The sequence below is a fragment of the Drosophila subpulchrella genome, chromosome 2L, assembly GCF_014743375.2.
Source record: "Drosophila subpulchrella strain 33 F10 #4 breed RU33 chromosome 2L, RU_Dsub_v1.1 Primary Assembly, whole genome shotgun sequence".
Classification (NCBI taxonomy): domain Eukaryota; kingdom Metazoa; phylum Arthropoda; class Insecta; order Diptera; family Drosophilidae; genus Drosophila; species Drosophila subpulchrella.
In genome coordinates this window covers 20,470,391-20,486,100 of record NC_050610.1, presented here as the reverse complement: position 1 = coordinate 20,486,100, position 15,710 = coordinate 20,470,391, and the positions used below count along the sequence as shown (strand labels likewise).

General features: G+C 37.7%; 3 protein-coding genes across 3 annotated transcripts; all 3 read right to left on the bottom strand.

Annotated features, from left to right (window-relative positions):
• Positions 1-2,105: 2,105 nt before the first annotated feature.
• LOC119547040 (accessory gland-specific peptide 26Ab) lies at positions 2,106-2,845 on the bottom strand. Its single transcript, XM_037853714.1, has 2 exons — positions 2,754-2,845; positions 2,106-2,694 (listed from the first exon to the last, which is right to left on the bottom strand). Exons 1-2 carry the CDS (start codon positions 2,782-2,784, stop codon positions 2,447-2,449), a joined length of 279 nt encoding a protein of 92 aa, XP_037709642.1. The 5' UTR covers positions 2,785-2,845; the 3' UTR covers positions 2,106-2,446.
• Positions 2,846-2,926: 81 nt separating this feature from the next.
• On the bottom strand, positions 2,927-4,608 carry LOC119547039. Its single transcript, XM_037853713.1, has 2 exons — positions 4,478-4,608; positions 2,927-4,425 (listed from the first exon to the last, which is right to left on the bottom strand). Exons 1-2 carry the CDS (start codon positions 4,509-4,511, stop codon positions 2,981-2,983), a joined length of 1,479 nt encoding a protein of 492 aa, XP_037709641.1. The 5' UTR covers positions 4,512-4,608; the 3' UTR covers positions 2,927-2,980.
• Positions 4,609-4,692: 84 nt separating this feature from the next.
• LOC119547881 lies at positions 4,693-5,483 on the bottom strand. The gene is made up of 2 exons (XM_037854918.1): positions 5,387-5,483; positions 4,693-5,319 (listed from the first exon to the last, which is right to left on the bottom strand). The coding sequence occupies exons 1-2, from the start codon at positions 5,418-5,420 to the stop codon at positions 4,742-4,744; spliced, it is 612 nt and encodes a 203-aa protein (XP_037710846.1). The 5' UTR covers positions 5,421-5,483; the 3' UTR covers positions 4,693-4,741.
• Between the last annotated feature and the right edge of the window lie 10,227 nt (positions 5,484-15,710).

Genomic DNA, 15,710 nt, shown 5'->3' with positions numbered 1-15,710 from the left:
AATAATATGAAACAAATTATAGCTTCGGTGTTTTTTGACATATTATCTTATACTATTGGGAATATCATTTTTTGTGTTTTTAAATTTAATAATTATAGCTGCAAGGGTATATAAGCTTCGGCTTGCCGAAGCTAACTTCCTTTCTTGTTAATTATTTAATTTAAATGTTTTTTAAATTCTACAGAGATTCCATATTTCAGAATTAATTTTTTTACCAAAACCTTTATGAAATGAAATTTTTAGTTTGGCCTTCTTTTAAACTGTGCTAACAGGGAAACTAACTGACTGGCAGATGAAAAACCTCCCAGCTTGAGATAGAACGTATTCGAATAGACAATGAGTGGAAATGTATTTTCTTGTAGGCAGTTCTTGGGTTCATTCAAGAGTCGGGATTCACTTCAAGCGACACAAAGACACCGCAGGATGTCTCCACTGAATGCGAATCGATGTTTCGGTTGTTTCTCGTTTCCGTTTCCTGTCCTGCGACGAAACGAATGCGATTTAATTTCTATTGTCCTTCTGCGTTCGATACAAAAGTCATTTGGAAAGTAACCAACTCAGTGTGAGAGCCGGCTAAGTAGTAAACACTTGGCTGTGAAGTGTTCGAATTGAGGCCTTGGCCAGGTGTTCACTTGACTCGCAACTCAGGTAGAAATCAAAGAGTGTTATCCAATTTGTTAATTTTAATTTTAATTAAGAGGAGGTCATGTCATCAAAAATGTTCTATAAGTTGATTTTGATCACCATTAAAATAATTTATAAAAATTATTTCTTGTTCTAATCTATTAAAGGTGGCTTGGCAAATTATTTCAGCTATAAATATTATAAAACAAAATGTAATATACAATATATGGGGCTCTTTGGTTCGGAACAGTTGTCCCTTCCCCAAAAAGGCCATACAAATATATTAAACCTAATTTGCTAAGCCATACATGGGAAAAAATCGTATCTTAATACATTAAAATTTCAAGTGATCTGTAAAAAATTTTGGAATCCTTTAAATTCTAATCATATACTCTAAACGAAGAAGTTTGTTCTCTGCCAAAATAAAAAAGTTTTTCACTCGTTCCATCTTGGTTAAAGCTGTCATCAACATGACAAAGCGGCTTTGCCTTTTCGGACAATTATTTTTGTTGTGCGGCATCAGTCTTGTGGCCAAGGAATATAAATGATATGAAAAATGTGTTTGCATGTAAATATGTAGATATAATTTTTTTTTGTTTTAACATTTATAATGGATTGTCATGTGCCTTAAATATAATAACATTCTTGCATTTAAGTATGTGTTTATATGAAATTTATTTTCGTATATTTTCATGTTTGATTACGTGACATTTTTACTGAGTGCGGCTCGTAATAAAAAGAAGACGGAGTTAGACTGGAGGCTTAGATGTTTGTTGGTTGATGAACTCTTAAAAGGATTAAGTAAATTAGTTGAAACAAGTTTTGGGCAGCGGTATGGAAGGAAACCTCAAAATTGTACTGCGACAAGCCCAAGTTATTATACTTTTACCTTTCCTTGGGCCACATAGAATTCTTTAATGACCAGTTTGTACACCGAAGTTGTAAATAGCATAGAAACAGACAGTCTGGTAATATTTTATTGGGTCGTAGAAATATATATTTTACATAATTTTCAACAGACGGCCATAAAAGTGAACTCATTTTTAGCTAACAAAATCCATATCATAAATTTCGGAACTCTTTGGAACTCATGCGGCGTAGAAATTGAGGAAAAGATAGCAGCTCAAACTGAAAGTATGCATAAATCTGTCAAATGAATGGTACTCAAGCAGGGAAAGGGCATTTTAATAGCATGTAACACAACACTATTTTGAATTCCAGTTAAGGGCAATATTCCAATGCATTCTCATCGCGTAAATTAGGGCAGACGAAGAAGATCACGTTGGAGACAACAGGTAGCTAAAAACAGGTAAATGTCAGTCAAAATCAGAAGAACTTGAACCAGAACAAAGGGACAAACCATATTAAAGAGGCGCCATACTATAGCCTATTACTGATACCATATTTGAGAAAGTTGATCTAGACGATTCTTTATGACTCTCAAAAAGTGAACCTCTGAAATGTATTTCATAAATGTTTCCTTCTGTCTTCTCGCCTGCTTTTTATTAGGCTTACTTTCTAATTTTAGGAGTTACAACATAGCAGCATCTTACTCGTGAAAGTGTAATATTTTAATATTTGAATTTTTCGAAAACGGTAAGAACATAAGTTTTTAAAATTGTTGATTAGTTTCCAGTGAAACTTTTAGTTGTATAAGATAAATTCATGCATATCTTTATCAATTGTGGAGTGGTTATTTATAATATGTTTGAAAGTATATGACTTGAAATATTAATTAGATTAAAACGAATACACTATTTTTCGAATACATCCTCGAAAACAGTCCTTAAAAAATTACAAACTTGCTTATATGCTGGGTCGTCTATTTATAGACGATGGCTAAATGACGATGTAATTCGTTTAAGTCTTCCGGGTTCAAAAAATCCGATTTGAAATCTGCCTGCCGCCTGTGAACCAGTTGCCCAGTGAAATCATCCACATTGTCCTGAATGTTCACGTCATAAAGAGTTCTCATTAGGCCACCTACCATTTTCTCGGACTTGGTTCTTGAACTGGACTGAATGCTCATATATGGAGCAGCTTCAGTAAATTGCCAAAGGCAAATGTACGCTGTGTAATGAACAAAAATGGGAGTCTTGAAAAATCGCTAACATCCCTTAAAAACTTACTGAAAATGCAGAGCAGCACGATGTAGTTCATTGTTTAAAGTTATTCTGTAGACTGTAAACAATTTTTAAAGCCTATAGCCTAAGCGTTCAGAATCTGAATTATACCGGCTAACGTGATTATCTTTACCAAGCGCGCAATTTGAAGGTTATCCCATGAATCAGTACCATTGGTATGTTTTTGCATTTGCATGTGTATTTGAATAAAAACTAAGTTTTTACAATGATTATCACCAAGGTAGTGTTGGGAACATCCCCGGGGTGGGCTTCATGGTTGTGGTGGTATCCTCAACTAGTCGGGAGATTTTGTGGATTTCGTTCTTGACCTTTCGCCGCAGATCCCTTAGGAGTTTTAGGTACTTATTCCGATGGCTATACCTGATTAGGGGCTTCCTCTCCTCCTTGACCAACCTATTGGCCTCGTTTTCGGCAGTCTGGAGTAAAACATCACCAGTGAGTCTTCCCTGGCACTTCTTCAACTGCTTTTGGACATTTTCCAACTGCAAATTAATCTCCAGCAGCCTGCGATTCACTTCATTCATCTCTCCCACCAAATGATGGCTTAGATCTTGAACTTTAAGGACTACAGAACTGGTGGTTAGAATATCCCTTAGTAAGCTGCCTGACTGATTCTGTAAGTTCTGCGTTTTAGAGTGCTCTTCCAGCAACTTCATTTTGAACGCCTTTACTGCCTCAGAAGTTGGTGATACAAGTTTGCCAAATATGGGGACACCATTGTCCAGGTCAATTTCTGTATTCCTTTCGTTTGGGACTGATAGTAAGAAATCCAATTTGGATTTTTGGTTTAAGGGAGAATGTTTCTTTAGTAAACCACTTGCCGATAAACCATTCAGCAAGGAATCGCTATGTAAGCTTACTGAAGAACTACCAAGCGGCAGAACCTTGCTATTCGGGTAATCTTCTAGTGGTAACTCGTCCACACGTGTATATTTCCAATCACTTTTAGGAGAAATACTTATCGTTGAATCGTTCTTGGGGAAAATAAAAGCATTGCGCGTCAAAGCTTCCTTTGATGGTTCTATCAAAGGCACAGAAGAATCACTCGTCATCATACCTTCCTTGGAAGAATCTTTTTGCAGATATTTGCTCTTGGGTAAAACATTCTGGGGTGTCAAATCAACATTCGGATCATCTTCTAGGGGTAAGTCGATCACATTTGAATATTTCCAAGAATCACTCTTAGAAGAATTACTTATCGTTGAATCGTTCTTGGGGAATATAGACTCATTTTGCGACAAGATTTTCTTAGATGGTTCTTTTAAAAGCACAGAAGAATCGCTGTTCATCAAAACTTTTTTGGAAGATTCTTTTTGCTGAGATTCAATCTTGGATGAAACATTCTGGGGTGTCCAATGATCATTCGGATCATCTTCTAGGGGTAAGTCTCTCACACGTGAATATTTCCAATCACTTCTAGCAGAATTACTTATCGCTAAATCGTTTTTGGGAATAATAGAATCATTGTGCGTCATGTCTTTTTTAGATGGTTCTTTTAAAATCACAGAAGAATCGCTCTTCATAATATCTTTCTTGGAAGAATCTTTTTGCAGAGATTCGCTCTTGGATGAAACATTCTGGGGTGTCAAAGCACTTTTCGGAAAACCGCTCACAGGTGGATCATGTTGCTGTGCTACTGCATCGTTAACAAGCAGAACTAACAAAAAATGTACTTTAATAAATGTCTGACGTTGCATAAGCCAACTTACGTAGAACTGCAGAACATAGGAATAACACTCTCATCTCGAAGAAACTGCTACTACTTAAAAGTAAAAAACTCTGGAGATCTTGCTTATATAGACGATTTCCTAGTTACAAAAGGCTATTGCAACGGATGGTGTTTCGTTCTGCTTGACTTTTATTAAACTAAACCTGCTTACTATCCAAATGTGTGCCATAAAATAGTAAGACCCACACATGCCAGTTACTCTTATTTATTTTTAAAAGACAACCAAGTGGTACAATGTATCAAATTAAACGATATCTGCAGAATTAGACGTATCGGCCTTTTTTGTTTTTCGCTTTTTGGACAACCCCATACCAGCACGGGTTTCTTGAACTATCTGGTCTTCAAAGCTCTCCAGAATTCTTAGGTACTTCAATAGAAAATGCTTCTTGACCATCGGATGGAATTCGTCGGACTGTTTGTCGGCCAGCCTGTCGGCAAGTCGACGTACCTTATCTTCCCGAAACTTGGTGCTTTGGCATCGCTCCATCAGGAGCCAACTATATTCGAGTTTTACTTTCTGCTGGGACAATACTTGACGGGCTTTCATTACTGCATTCCTTGTGTTAGTCCAATTTTGCTTGGCTATTATTACACGTTGGTTCATATGTTGTAAATAGGCATTACGCTTGTTCACCCGCGATCTTAAATCTGAGTTAATAGCAAACTGGGCGTTCAATATTTGCTTGAGTTGCATCAATGCCCTTTGGTTATTGGACACCTCCTTTGGGGATTCCTGTAGTTCGGTTCCATCTAAAGATTCTGGCACCATGTGCTCTGATTTCAAATATTGCGCTCCTATCTCAGTCACAGAGTAGCAAGCAACTAAATTTTGTTAAAAAAAGTAAATTTTTGAAAAACTATCTTTAATATATCTTAATACAATACTTACGAGCGGCAATCAACCATTTAAAGATACCTTCCATATTCAAGTATTTAACATAGGTTAATATATACTTTTTCTTCCGAGATTCAAATAATCTGAACAAATCAATATACTAAGGTTTTAATATACCGTGAAGCTAAGTAAAGACTTTCTTGAAGGGAGACCTTCAGATCAATTTTTCTAGTAGATGAAAATGCTAATCAGCGCAAGAAAATAAATTACTCTTAATATATAACTAAGTAATGCAGTTCATATCATCTGAATAATGAAAACAATCTAAAAAGAATTCCCAAGCCAAATTAATGTAATAATGCAAGCTGAGATATATGAAAAACACACCATTGTCTTGGGCCAAAAGTGAAACTGCAAACCAAAAATTTCCAACATCCGCACTGCGAGTTAAATGAGAACTCATACTTAAATTTCGCCCACATCTTGAATATGTAAATTAAATCTTGCGCCTGCGCACGCGTCAAATTGAAAGCGAAATTGGACGTGGGATTCATAAAACTGAGGCATGGCCAAATCGTGGGTGTTGAGCGGTCACTCTGTGGATAGTATTCCCCCTATTTTGGTGGGTGTCCACTGCTAATTGTCAAAATTATAGCTATTCACGCGCAAGTTGCTCGCATTTTGCGTGGTGTCTGCGGCAAGCTATTTAAATTGCCGCGGCCCCTCAAATGGTCAAAAGTCATTACTGCCTTGTAATCCAGGCCAATTTTGGTGTTATATTGATAGTATATTGGAATTTGCCTAAGAAGGCAAACGGAACGAAAATCTATTAAGAAAATGCGCATTTAAATTTCAATTAGGGGGCAACATTTACCAGCTAATCATTGATGATCGTTTTAAGGCTTTTTAAATAGCACCTACACAATGGTGTTATATGCAAAAGGCAATCCCCAAGAAAGATCGGTTAGGTAAAAATATTTATTTAATCCAAAAATTGTTTAATAAATATTATAAGTATAAAATATTTATATAAACATTATTGTAACATCTAATATTAATGGATAATACTATTGTCCATGTACATGGCTTTGGAATCTCCATTATTTTATGGGACTATCCCATGTTTCTCATTTTGATTGCCTTATTATTATGATGATGATATCTCTGTCTGCGACTCTCATTTGAGTCACTTTTCACTGAAGTTTTCGGTTTCAATTTCCCATGCCAGCGTATCCCATATGTTTTGCCATGATTTTCAGCGCTTTTCAGCTGGAGTTCGGCTCGAGCACACGCTTTCATTTGCGTTCGGAAAATGACCTACTTCCGGATTAGCATGCCTGGGCCACTTTTACTGTCGCTCGATTGGGAAAAGGGCTATGGCGGGGGTTTTCGAGATGGAGAGAACCATTGATGATGGGCACTGACCAGGGGGAACTGGGGCTAATGACGTTGTCGCTGCGTATCCACTTGATAATAAACATCCGCCGCGTTCCGCAGTGAATAATTGTGTTGCATGTTTGTTGCATTTAATTGTAATTTATTTTCCAGTCCATAGAATGGGCCAGGCAGAGAACGGAAGCAAATATTTTCCGGTGGAAGCTGGTCAGACCAATAGGGGAAGTCGAAGTCCCTTTCCTATACCTTCCCGCTTTTTTTTCTCTACAATCTATGATGCATTAATAAATTGTATATAAGGTCTTAGAACAGACATATCCCATCCGATTTAACCCTTGAAAGCATATCATATTCTAAGGAAAGGATTCTTAGTTAAATTCATATACTTATTAGCACGTTATAATATTATCTATTTATGAATTATGAATGTAAAAATTATAGCAAGTAACAAAAAAATATTAAAATACTTTAAAACAAAACGCAATTACTCAACAAAGTAAAATTTTCCATTCAAGCTAACCGAGCTAAAAATGTGTTCACATGGCTACACAAGGGGTTAATTGATTCGAGTGACATCGATTTGCTATATGACTCCAGTTCTTTTTTCCACCAGCAAAGCTGCATTTGTCGGCTTTTGATTAAAGGGAAAAATGCCAAGTGAAGCCGACTGCCAATTGTGGAAATAGTGGATCGATCGGTAGCGAACCACAATCAATGAACTGAAGGGAAGCCAAAGCGAATTGCTGGCTAATTTTACGCAAAAATGTGAGGGCATCGGAGCGCAAAGAACGCGGTGCACAGTGCGTCCATCGACAAAAGGAAGCTGAGACTTCCTATCGGAGGGCCAGGGTAAAAACACCTCAGCCTGGGGCCCCAATCAGACCCCATTCCCCATGGAGAAACCCACTCTGCACCAGCGGGTGACTCTTCACACTCCAAGCTGGCATAATTGCCGGGGCATCAGAAGCAGTCAGGTTAATTAGCTTCGATTCGGGGGAAGCCTCATCCTCATACTCGGCCTCAACCTCACCCTCACCCTACAAATCGAAGCGGAAATTGTTTATTAAACAAATCCACAGGCAGTTCTGTTGGTCTGGGCAGCATCCATGGTGTGGATAATGGACTTTTAATTGACTTCTGGCATTTTCGGAAGCCTGCGTGCCAAGTTCTATTATAGGTCGAAATTGGGAATCCTATGACATAATAACTGGGGTTGTCATAGCTCAGGAAGCCTAACAAGCCGCCTGCGTTAAATAAACAAAGGAGTCAACTAACTCAATCTAGAGCATTTCGTATCGATAAAGATGATGTTGTAAGAGCAGTTGAAAGATGGTGACAGGTAACGACAGTCGGACTTTGAAAGTAGTTCATTTGCATTTGTCAATACCAATAGTTGACACACTTTATAACAATCCGCATCACCATTGAGCAGCAATACCCAAGTCAGCATTCCATTATAATCGAAGTCGTTACCATTCACTTTAATTCACAAAAATTACAGTGCATTCAATGGTTTTTGAAATATATATTTGTGGAGTAATACCTCTCGATTTTATTTAACATACAAAATTTGAGAACTGCCTATACTAATCTATGCTGTTTTCGACTCTATCACATTTTTTATGACTTCTGTGATCTTTGTTTTTGATATTAACCTCGCGTGGGATACTCATTATCAAAGCACTAGACGTGGTCGTTATGTAGGCGAATAGATTCTCTCTGTGTTCGCCTCCAGTTTTAAAAAATAAAAATTTTACAAAAAAGGTACGGTATCTAGCAAAATAGGGTCCACGATCATTATGTGCCTCATAACATTCAAATTGAATTTAACCGAAAAAGGTGAGCGAAAATCGTGAAAATCTTCGGTGGCTATTCAAGCGAAAAACTTTCCATTTCGAATGCAGCACTAATTCGGCTAATCAGCGGCAGCGGCACCCACTATCATTACATCATCTTGCATAGATCAGGCCATGGAACCAACTTCCGCCCGACACGCACTTGAAAACAATTGTGAGGAGGGAAAGTTATCAACATCACATTACCATTGGAACCGCGGCATCAGCAATAAGCCATCTCCATCTCCATCTCCCCAATGAGAGTGAGTCTGGGACTGGGTAATTTCAAACGCCAAAACAATGACACATAAATCGCTGAAAAAATCAAGCATAACATCAACATTTTCACATCTCCCCATGACGACTACACCCACTGCCATTACTGGCATCCATGAGATACAGTACGTATATACATATACATATATATATACATATACATATACATATGCAGTACTTGGTGGCATGTGGAAAGTTGCAAATTAGCCGGGCGATAGAAAGCAAGGCAACAAGTTGCTCGTATTATTCAGTTACTCAAAGACACTGGTAATGTGAGAAAAAAGCGAGAATGTGCAGCGTTGACACAATTGTGAGTGCACGAGACGTTGGTGCATCTATATACATATGTATCTATATCTGTGAGATACTTGAGCAGTTGCCAGCGATTGTCAAGCTCGGCAGTTGGTTTCGATTGCCGCAATGGTCCCCAGCAGAGGCATGCGATGAAGTGGGAAGCTTCTCGTCTCATCTCGTCACGCCCCGAGAGACTACCAATCAACTTTGTCCGGTCTCCATTCGATACTCCTCTGAAATTCAATTCGATTTGGCTGATGCCTTTACTTACACGGTCAGGTTGTGTTTGTGTTATAATGATGTATTTGTTGGGTAAAGGAAGTAAAGGACCTTTTCATATATTTTTATAGACTTGTACCCTTTGTTCTTGATTAGCATTCGAGCTATTCACTCAGCTTATCAACTTGAAACCTAATCATTTGCTCTAAGGTGGGTATTCTTTTTCTTTTGCATTATTTGTAATACATAGTAACATAGTAACACCTACTCTCTAGCATCTGGAAAACTATAACAATAATGTAGGTCACTGTCTATCGAAGTAGCGCTATCAATTTGGTGCCATTTACGACATAAAGTCATATATGGCATATGGCATATAAGTTGGTGCATAAAAAAATCATCTCTTGTCTTTATGAAACCGCCCCCTCATAAGACGGTGACATAAGCTCCCGTTTTCCCATCCGTCTCACACCCCATTACCTATATATGAAACACACATAAAGAGCTCCAGTTCTTGGAACGTCTCGATGTCAAGCCAATACTTTGGGTAATTAATGGGAAGCTCGACAGGTTGGCGCGTGGCAACTTTTCCTTTGACTCCTACGCTCTTGTATCTTTTTGTTAGCTAGTTTGTTTGTAACTTTGGTTGATTTGATTTTTTATGCTTCGAGGTGTATCCAAGTCTTACTGCATTTTCAGCGTGGGTCTGTTGGCCTGAAAAACCGAGCGTTGGCTGGAAAACAAGTTAAGACTTCGTTGGTCAAGGAAAATAAAAAATTCATTCATTAAACTCCGCTTGAGCCATTTGGTTTTCATTGATAAAATAGTTTGTGAATGGAGCTTGTGGCTTACATAATTGCATATAAAATTGCTGAGACCGGAAAGAGGTTGTGAAGTTTTTAAACTGCAATGGAAACCTTTAAAACCTACCCAATTTAGTTTCTGTGTTTTAAGAACTAGAAGTTACGAAGAGGAAGAACATCTATTTTAAGATACATATCTCTAATTTACAAAGGCGTCATAATTTATCTTTTAAAGTCACTCCCAAATAGACAACAATTGAAATTCTGTTCGCGACATTTTTGGAGCAAAACAAACATTTCACAGCCAGCTTCATCAATCATCGCAGATAAAACTGCGCACTACGCCTCGAATTCGATGTTTACAATAGAGCGGGGTCCAAGTATGGTCACCAAAGTGAAGGAGATTATTAGCTGGGGGTATGTAAGCCAAACTATACAACAGCCCGGGGCAATTTCCCCTTTGAGGGAAAACTAGGCCCGCTTTTGAGTCGATGTCGATCGGCCATAAAGTGCACTTAACCCACTGATTACTCCAACAGCCACCGGCAAACAATAAAGTCAGCAGTCGCTACTGGGCATGGGCACCCCGAGAGCTGACCAAACAAATCGAACACCCCAACCCAGGCCACATACCAAGTTCCTACCCGTTGCGCTCTTTGTGCCCAATTGAAAACTCAGCAAGTTTTCAAAACAATTTTTGTGTGCCAGCGATGAAGTTGGAGTACTGGGAGCAATCGGGGGGGGCCCACTGATGAAGAGGGCCCTTCGTGGTCATATTGTGCCGGCCGGCAATTGTTTTTCCCAGATCAAAAAAGCGCTGATTAAAGCAAGTCGTGAGGCTTTGGCTCTACAGCGCCACATGCACTTTCGATTCTGGGTATTGTTGTCATCGAAGTGCGTTGCCTTGGTCACTTAGATCGGGTGCTCGTACTATGCCTTCTGTTGGATGTTCTATTAAAAACATAAAAATAATATTTACTTTAAACGATGTATTAGTTTGGGAAAAGGGAAGACGTTTTAAAAGATATTGCACTAATGAACACTCTAAAAAATATTCGCCTTGGAAATTCGAAGTTCTTCTTAAGCTTGTTTTTAATTTAAGAATAAGTGTCTTTCATTCAGTAAATTTGTTTTACTTTAGTTTATAGAAAAAAACCATTAACTTAATATGTATAAGATTCAGGACTAAATTTTTTAAATTCGGAATTATATTTCTTAAATTTACTTAAAAAAGTTCAGTTTCCTATCATTACATTAAAAAATCATTAAATTTAAATGACCAAATAATTCAGGACTAAATTTTTTAAATTCGGAACTACATTTCTAAAATTTACTTAAAAAAGTTCCGTTTTCTATCATTACATTTAAAAGACGTGGAATTCAAATGGTCAAAAAAATAAATTTACTTCTGAATTAAAAGTAAGATCTTTCTCTTTTATGTGGTTATTTTACAAGACTTAAAGACATCGTTTGATAATTTTCTACACTAAACCAAGAAGGGTATTCAAACTCCACCTTGTAACTCCCTTTTGCCATCCTAAAAATCTTGTTTCGATTTGGGTTAAGCGCTCCAGCAAATGCCAAGTCATGCGTGGCAGCCAAAGAGTTTACATTGTTTGGTCTATATGACGGCGGAATTGTTGAGAGATCAACGCAGTTGCAGTTCCTCTCCGTTTTTCTCTATGTGAAGATAGGTTCTAGCGGTCCACTGAGATTAATGACTCCCAGCCGGGCATTACGATATCATATGTACCATTTTTTTTTGGAATTTTAATTTGATTTGTGGTTCAGTTTGGTTTCGTTTTCGGTTTGTGTTTAAGCACCAGTTTGCCTTAGATTTATGAGTATCTGTGGTCCCCATTCATTAGGCGTGCATTGTCGAGATGCGTAACGCCCAGTCCAAAGCTGTTAATATAGGGGTTACTGTTAAAACGAGAAAAGCTAGCCGAGAAGTCCGACATCCTATATTAAATAATTATAGTGTCCAAAGAACTGGCCCTAGGAATGCGCTTGTTGTCGAAGAATAACTTGAGCCTCCAATAAAAAGATATTTATTGAAAAATGGAAGGGTTTTTTTTACAAAAATATTCTTTATTTAAATCGTATTGACCTTATCACCTAAAATGCGTATAATATAAGTATAATTGTATAAGCAGCAACTGTGCACAAAAAAACAATAAGTCGCTATTTGATCATAAACTAGTAAAATGGGATACAAAAAATGAGATTTGATACCATCAACCCCGAGGTCATGACGATCGCCACATTTATCTTTAACATTCAACATTTCTGATATCACTTTAGGGCTAAATAAGTATAAAATATATTTATTATAAATATCCAAACAAGTAAAAAAATGTGTTATGCGCTCTTTTTTTAAATTAATTGTTTTAAGCTAGTAGGTTTTTCTGAGATCTGAGGCTTCACAGCTTCAGATAGTCCAAATTAGCTGCACAGACATGCCCATAGACAAACAACACAAACTTTTAGCTGGTTCTTGGGAAATATAAACTTGAGTTTTGGTCCACACCCCTTCCATTTCCCCACTCCCCATTTCCCATCTGCAAAATAGAGTCATGAGCGGTGGCAACAAGAACGAGAAAAAGCTTCCAAGTTGCTTTTTGTTTGAGGCAGCGGAAATTATTATTAATGGCTTGGAATGCCTGCTGCCTCCTCCCAGAAAACCGTGGTCTATGGACCCAAGCTCCGTGTTCTTGGCCAGCCTCTTCTAATGGCTTCCGTTGGCGTGGCCCGAGTTTTTCTGGCCCTCCGCTTTGGATACGTTGCCATCCAATCATTTCGATGACGTAAAAAGCCGCACTGATGGCCAAAAACTGGCCAGAGTTCTTGGCCCCAAAAAGTGGGAAAATAAAAAAAAAACAAACTGAAAAACCGATCTGAGCATTGTCAGTTGTGTGTGGGGTAAATATGCGTTGGATTGCCGCGGATTATTCGGAGTACGAGTGCGAGTTCGAGAACAGGGGGTTATTGGCCTTGGCCAGACTGACAGTTGGCGTGGGTAAACAGTTGCGAGATTAGCGCGGCTCGGCCAAGCGTGTTCAGATGGTCGCCTTTTGCCTTCTGCCAACTTCTGCCAACAACTGCAATTGCATTTGCAGCCCAGAAATCAGAAAAGGGGGAAATTTGCCAGCGACTTCGACAACTACAGCCCGAAAGCACGAAGCGTAAAGTTGAAAGTGGAGTGGAGCACACCGCTGCACTGAGAACAAGGTTCACCCTATCCATCTAAAATGTGCATAAACAAAATCACTGATCACTAGACCACGGATTTCGCTTAACAATTCTATCCTAGCGATCTGTAGTCAAATAATTTTTATGTAATATCATATCATCATAATATCATAGCTAGTTTAAGCTAAATTTGTGTTCCTATTTTTTTTTCAAACACTTATGTATACAATATAATAATATATAATATAATTTTGGATTAATGTTAGTTTAATAACAAATGTTAAGGATATAATCATATGCAAAATCCAATTCTACTGAACACAGTGGCATTCACATTCAATAGTGGAAAATTGGTGTCTAAGGGAAAGCTATATAAGAAAGATCTTTAATTCTTTAATAAAAAATTCATTAAAATCTCTCAAAATGGTCTGGATTTATAAACAGATTTTAGACAGACTAGTTAATAGGAAATATCAACTATGATTTTCGACCGAAATGGTTATACTAAGTTCTGATATTTAAGGAGGTTATTTTTTAGAGTTTATGGAGTTTATATAGTCAAGGTGTGGGTGGGTTTCTGGAAGTTCCCGACTATTGTACACTCCTCAGGGACGGGCCCTGACTAACAAAAGACAAACAACAACAGACTGGCAAAGAAGGTGAACGACTCCCCCTAATTGAGTTTGAATGGCGGAACGAAAATGTTGCAACAAAAGGTTGAGGAAAAAGAAAAACGTTGCCGTTGCAGTGATTCCGCACAGCAATTGTCGGAATTTTGAGAAACGCTTTTCCAGGGAGACTGACCCATGGAAAAACTGGCGACTCCTCTGCGAACAATTGAACTTTGGAGCAGGGAAACAGCAAAAGCTTAAAAACCAACTTAAGTCACAAGGCTAATGAAGCCTTTTGTAGATGGTTTCCTTATTTCATTACCCAGAAAATGTTGGAGGAAAATATGTTTTAGGAGTATAGTTTTTATAAAGACTTTTCGGATCTTAAATAAAATTTATAGTTAGGGACAGGCAATTTCAATAAACAAAAAGAAAAGAAGTTGACTTTAACATGCCGTTGCTTATATGTCTTTTTCATGCAGCAAAACTTTATACTAATTTCTAATTAAAGTACCTTAGTGGTAAATAAGTAATTTTGACAGTTGTGACTAGTTTTAAAAATTTATTAAATATCTAATTTAATATTCGAGATTCTGTAATAACGTTTTTTTAAGTAACTCAATCATCTTTTCTTCTTGATCTTTCTTGATCTTGAGGTAAAGTTTTCTCGCCTACCATACTCTTTTCAGCAACAATTATTACAAAAACTTAACTTATCTGAGTAACAATTAACAATAAAATAAAAAAAATAAAATAAACAATAACAGATACACCCATGTAGCTTTGATATTACCTGAAGGTGTTGGCCAAGACTGACCCAATTGTGGCCCCGTCCATCGCTTTCATCACTTACTTATCATTTGCAGTTGGCAATCTGGCGAAAGTGTCTCAATTTCATCGCGATGCAATTCATTTTATATATATATTGGAGTCGCAATCCAAACCACTATCAGAACCCATCTGACTAATCGATCGAGCGGGTTCCAAAAAATGTTTATTTATTTTGACACGTTCAGCTTGCATCTCCGATTGTCGGGGTAAATCAAATAAAAAATCGCCGCGTATTTCCGTAAACATGGCTGGGACTTGCCCCTTTTTTGAGTCGTATTTATAGTACATATATCCACTACCGTTGGCCACTGTCTGTCCGATCTGTCTGCAATTTGTTTATGGCAACTGTTGCCTCGATTAGAAGTCGGCGTTGACAGCACCACGGATGATTAAGTCTTGGGAGACGTCGACATGTGTGGCAGCAATTTGGGAGTTTATTTGTTGTCTATCCGCCGCGTGGCAATTGGTGGCAACATGCGGCGACAGCGGACCAGAACAGATCGCAACTCACAATAGACTGCCACACATATTTACCCTAATGATTCTGACCCTGAACGAATTTGAAGTGGTTTCGGTCGCCTGCCCCTGGAAGACGTAAACACATCCATGCGGTAGCCTTCATCTATTTATTTACGTAATTGCAGCGAATGAGTTATACAAGTATGTATATCTTCCCAGTTGTTGCTGCCGACTTTCGGCTTCTGGAAAATGTAGCCCATCTTCTTCTGATAGGTGACTTCTAATTTATTAAAAAACTCCACAAATAAAACTAGTTTATTCTGTTGTTTTTGTATAATTATTTAATAATATTATTTATATAAACAATAGTAAGATAATGTTATAATTTTCAGTTATTTCGTTCCAAAAATACAAAACGCGAATTCTTCAGTTGTTCAAGAATGATGGTTTTATAATTATTATA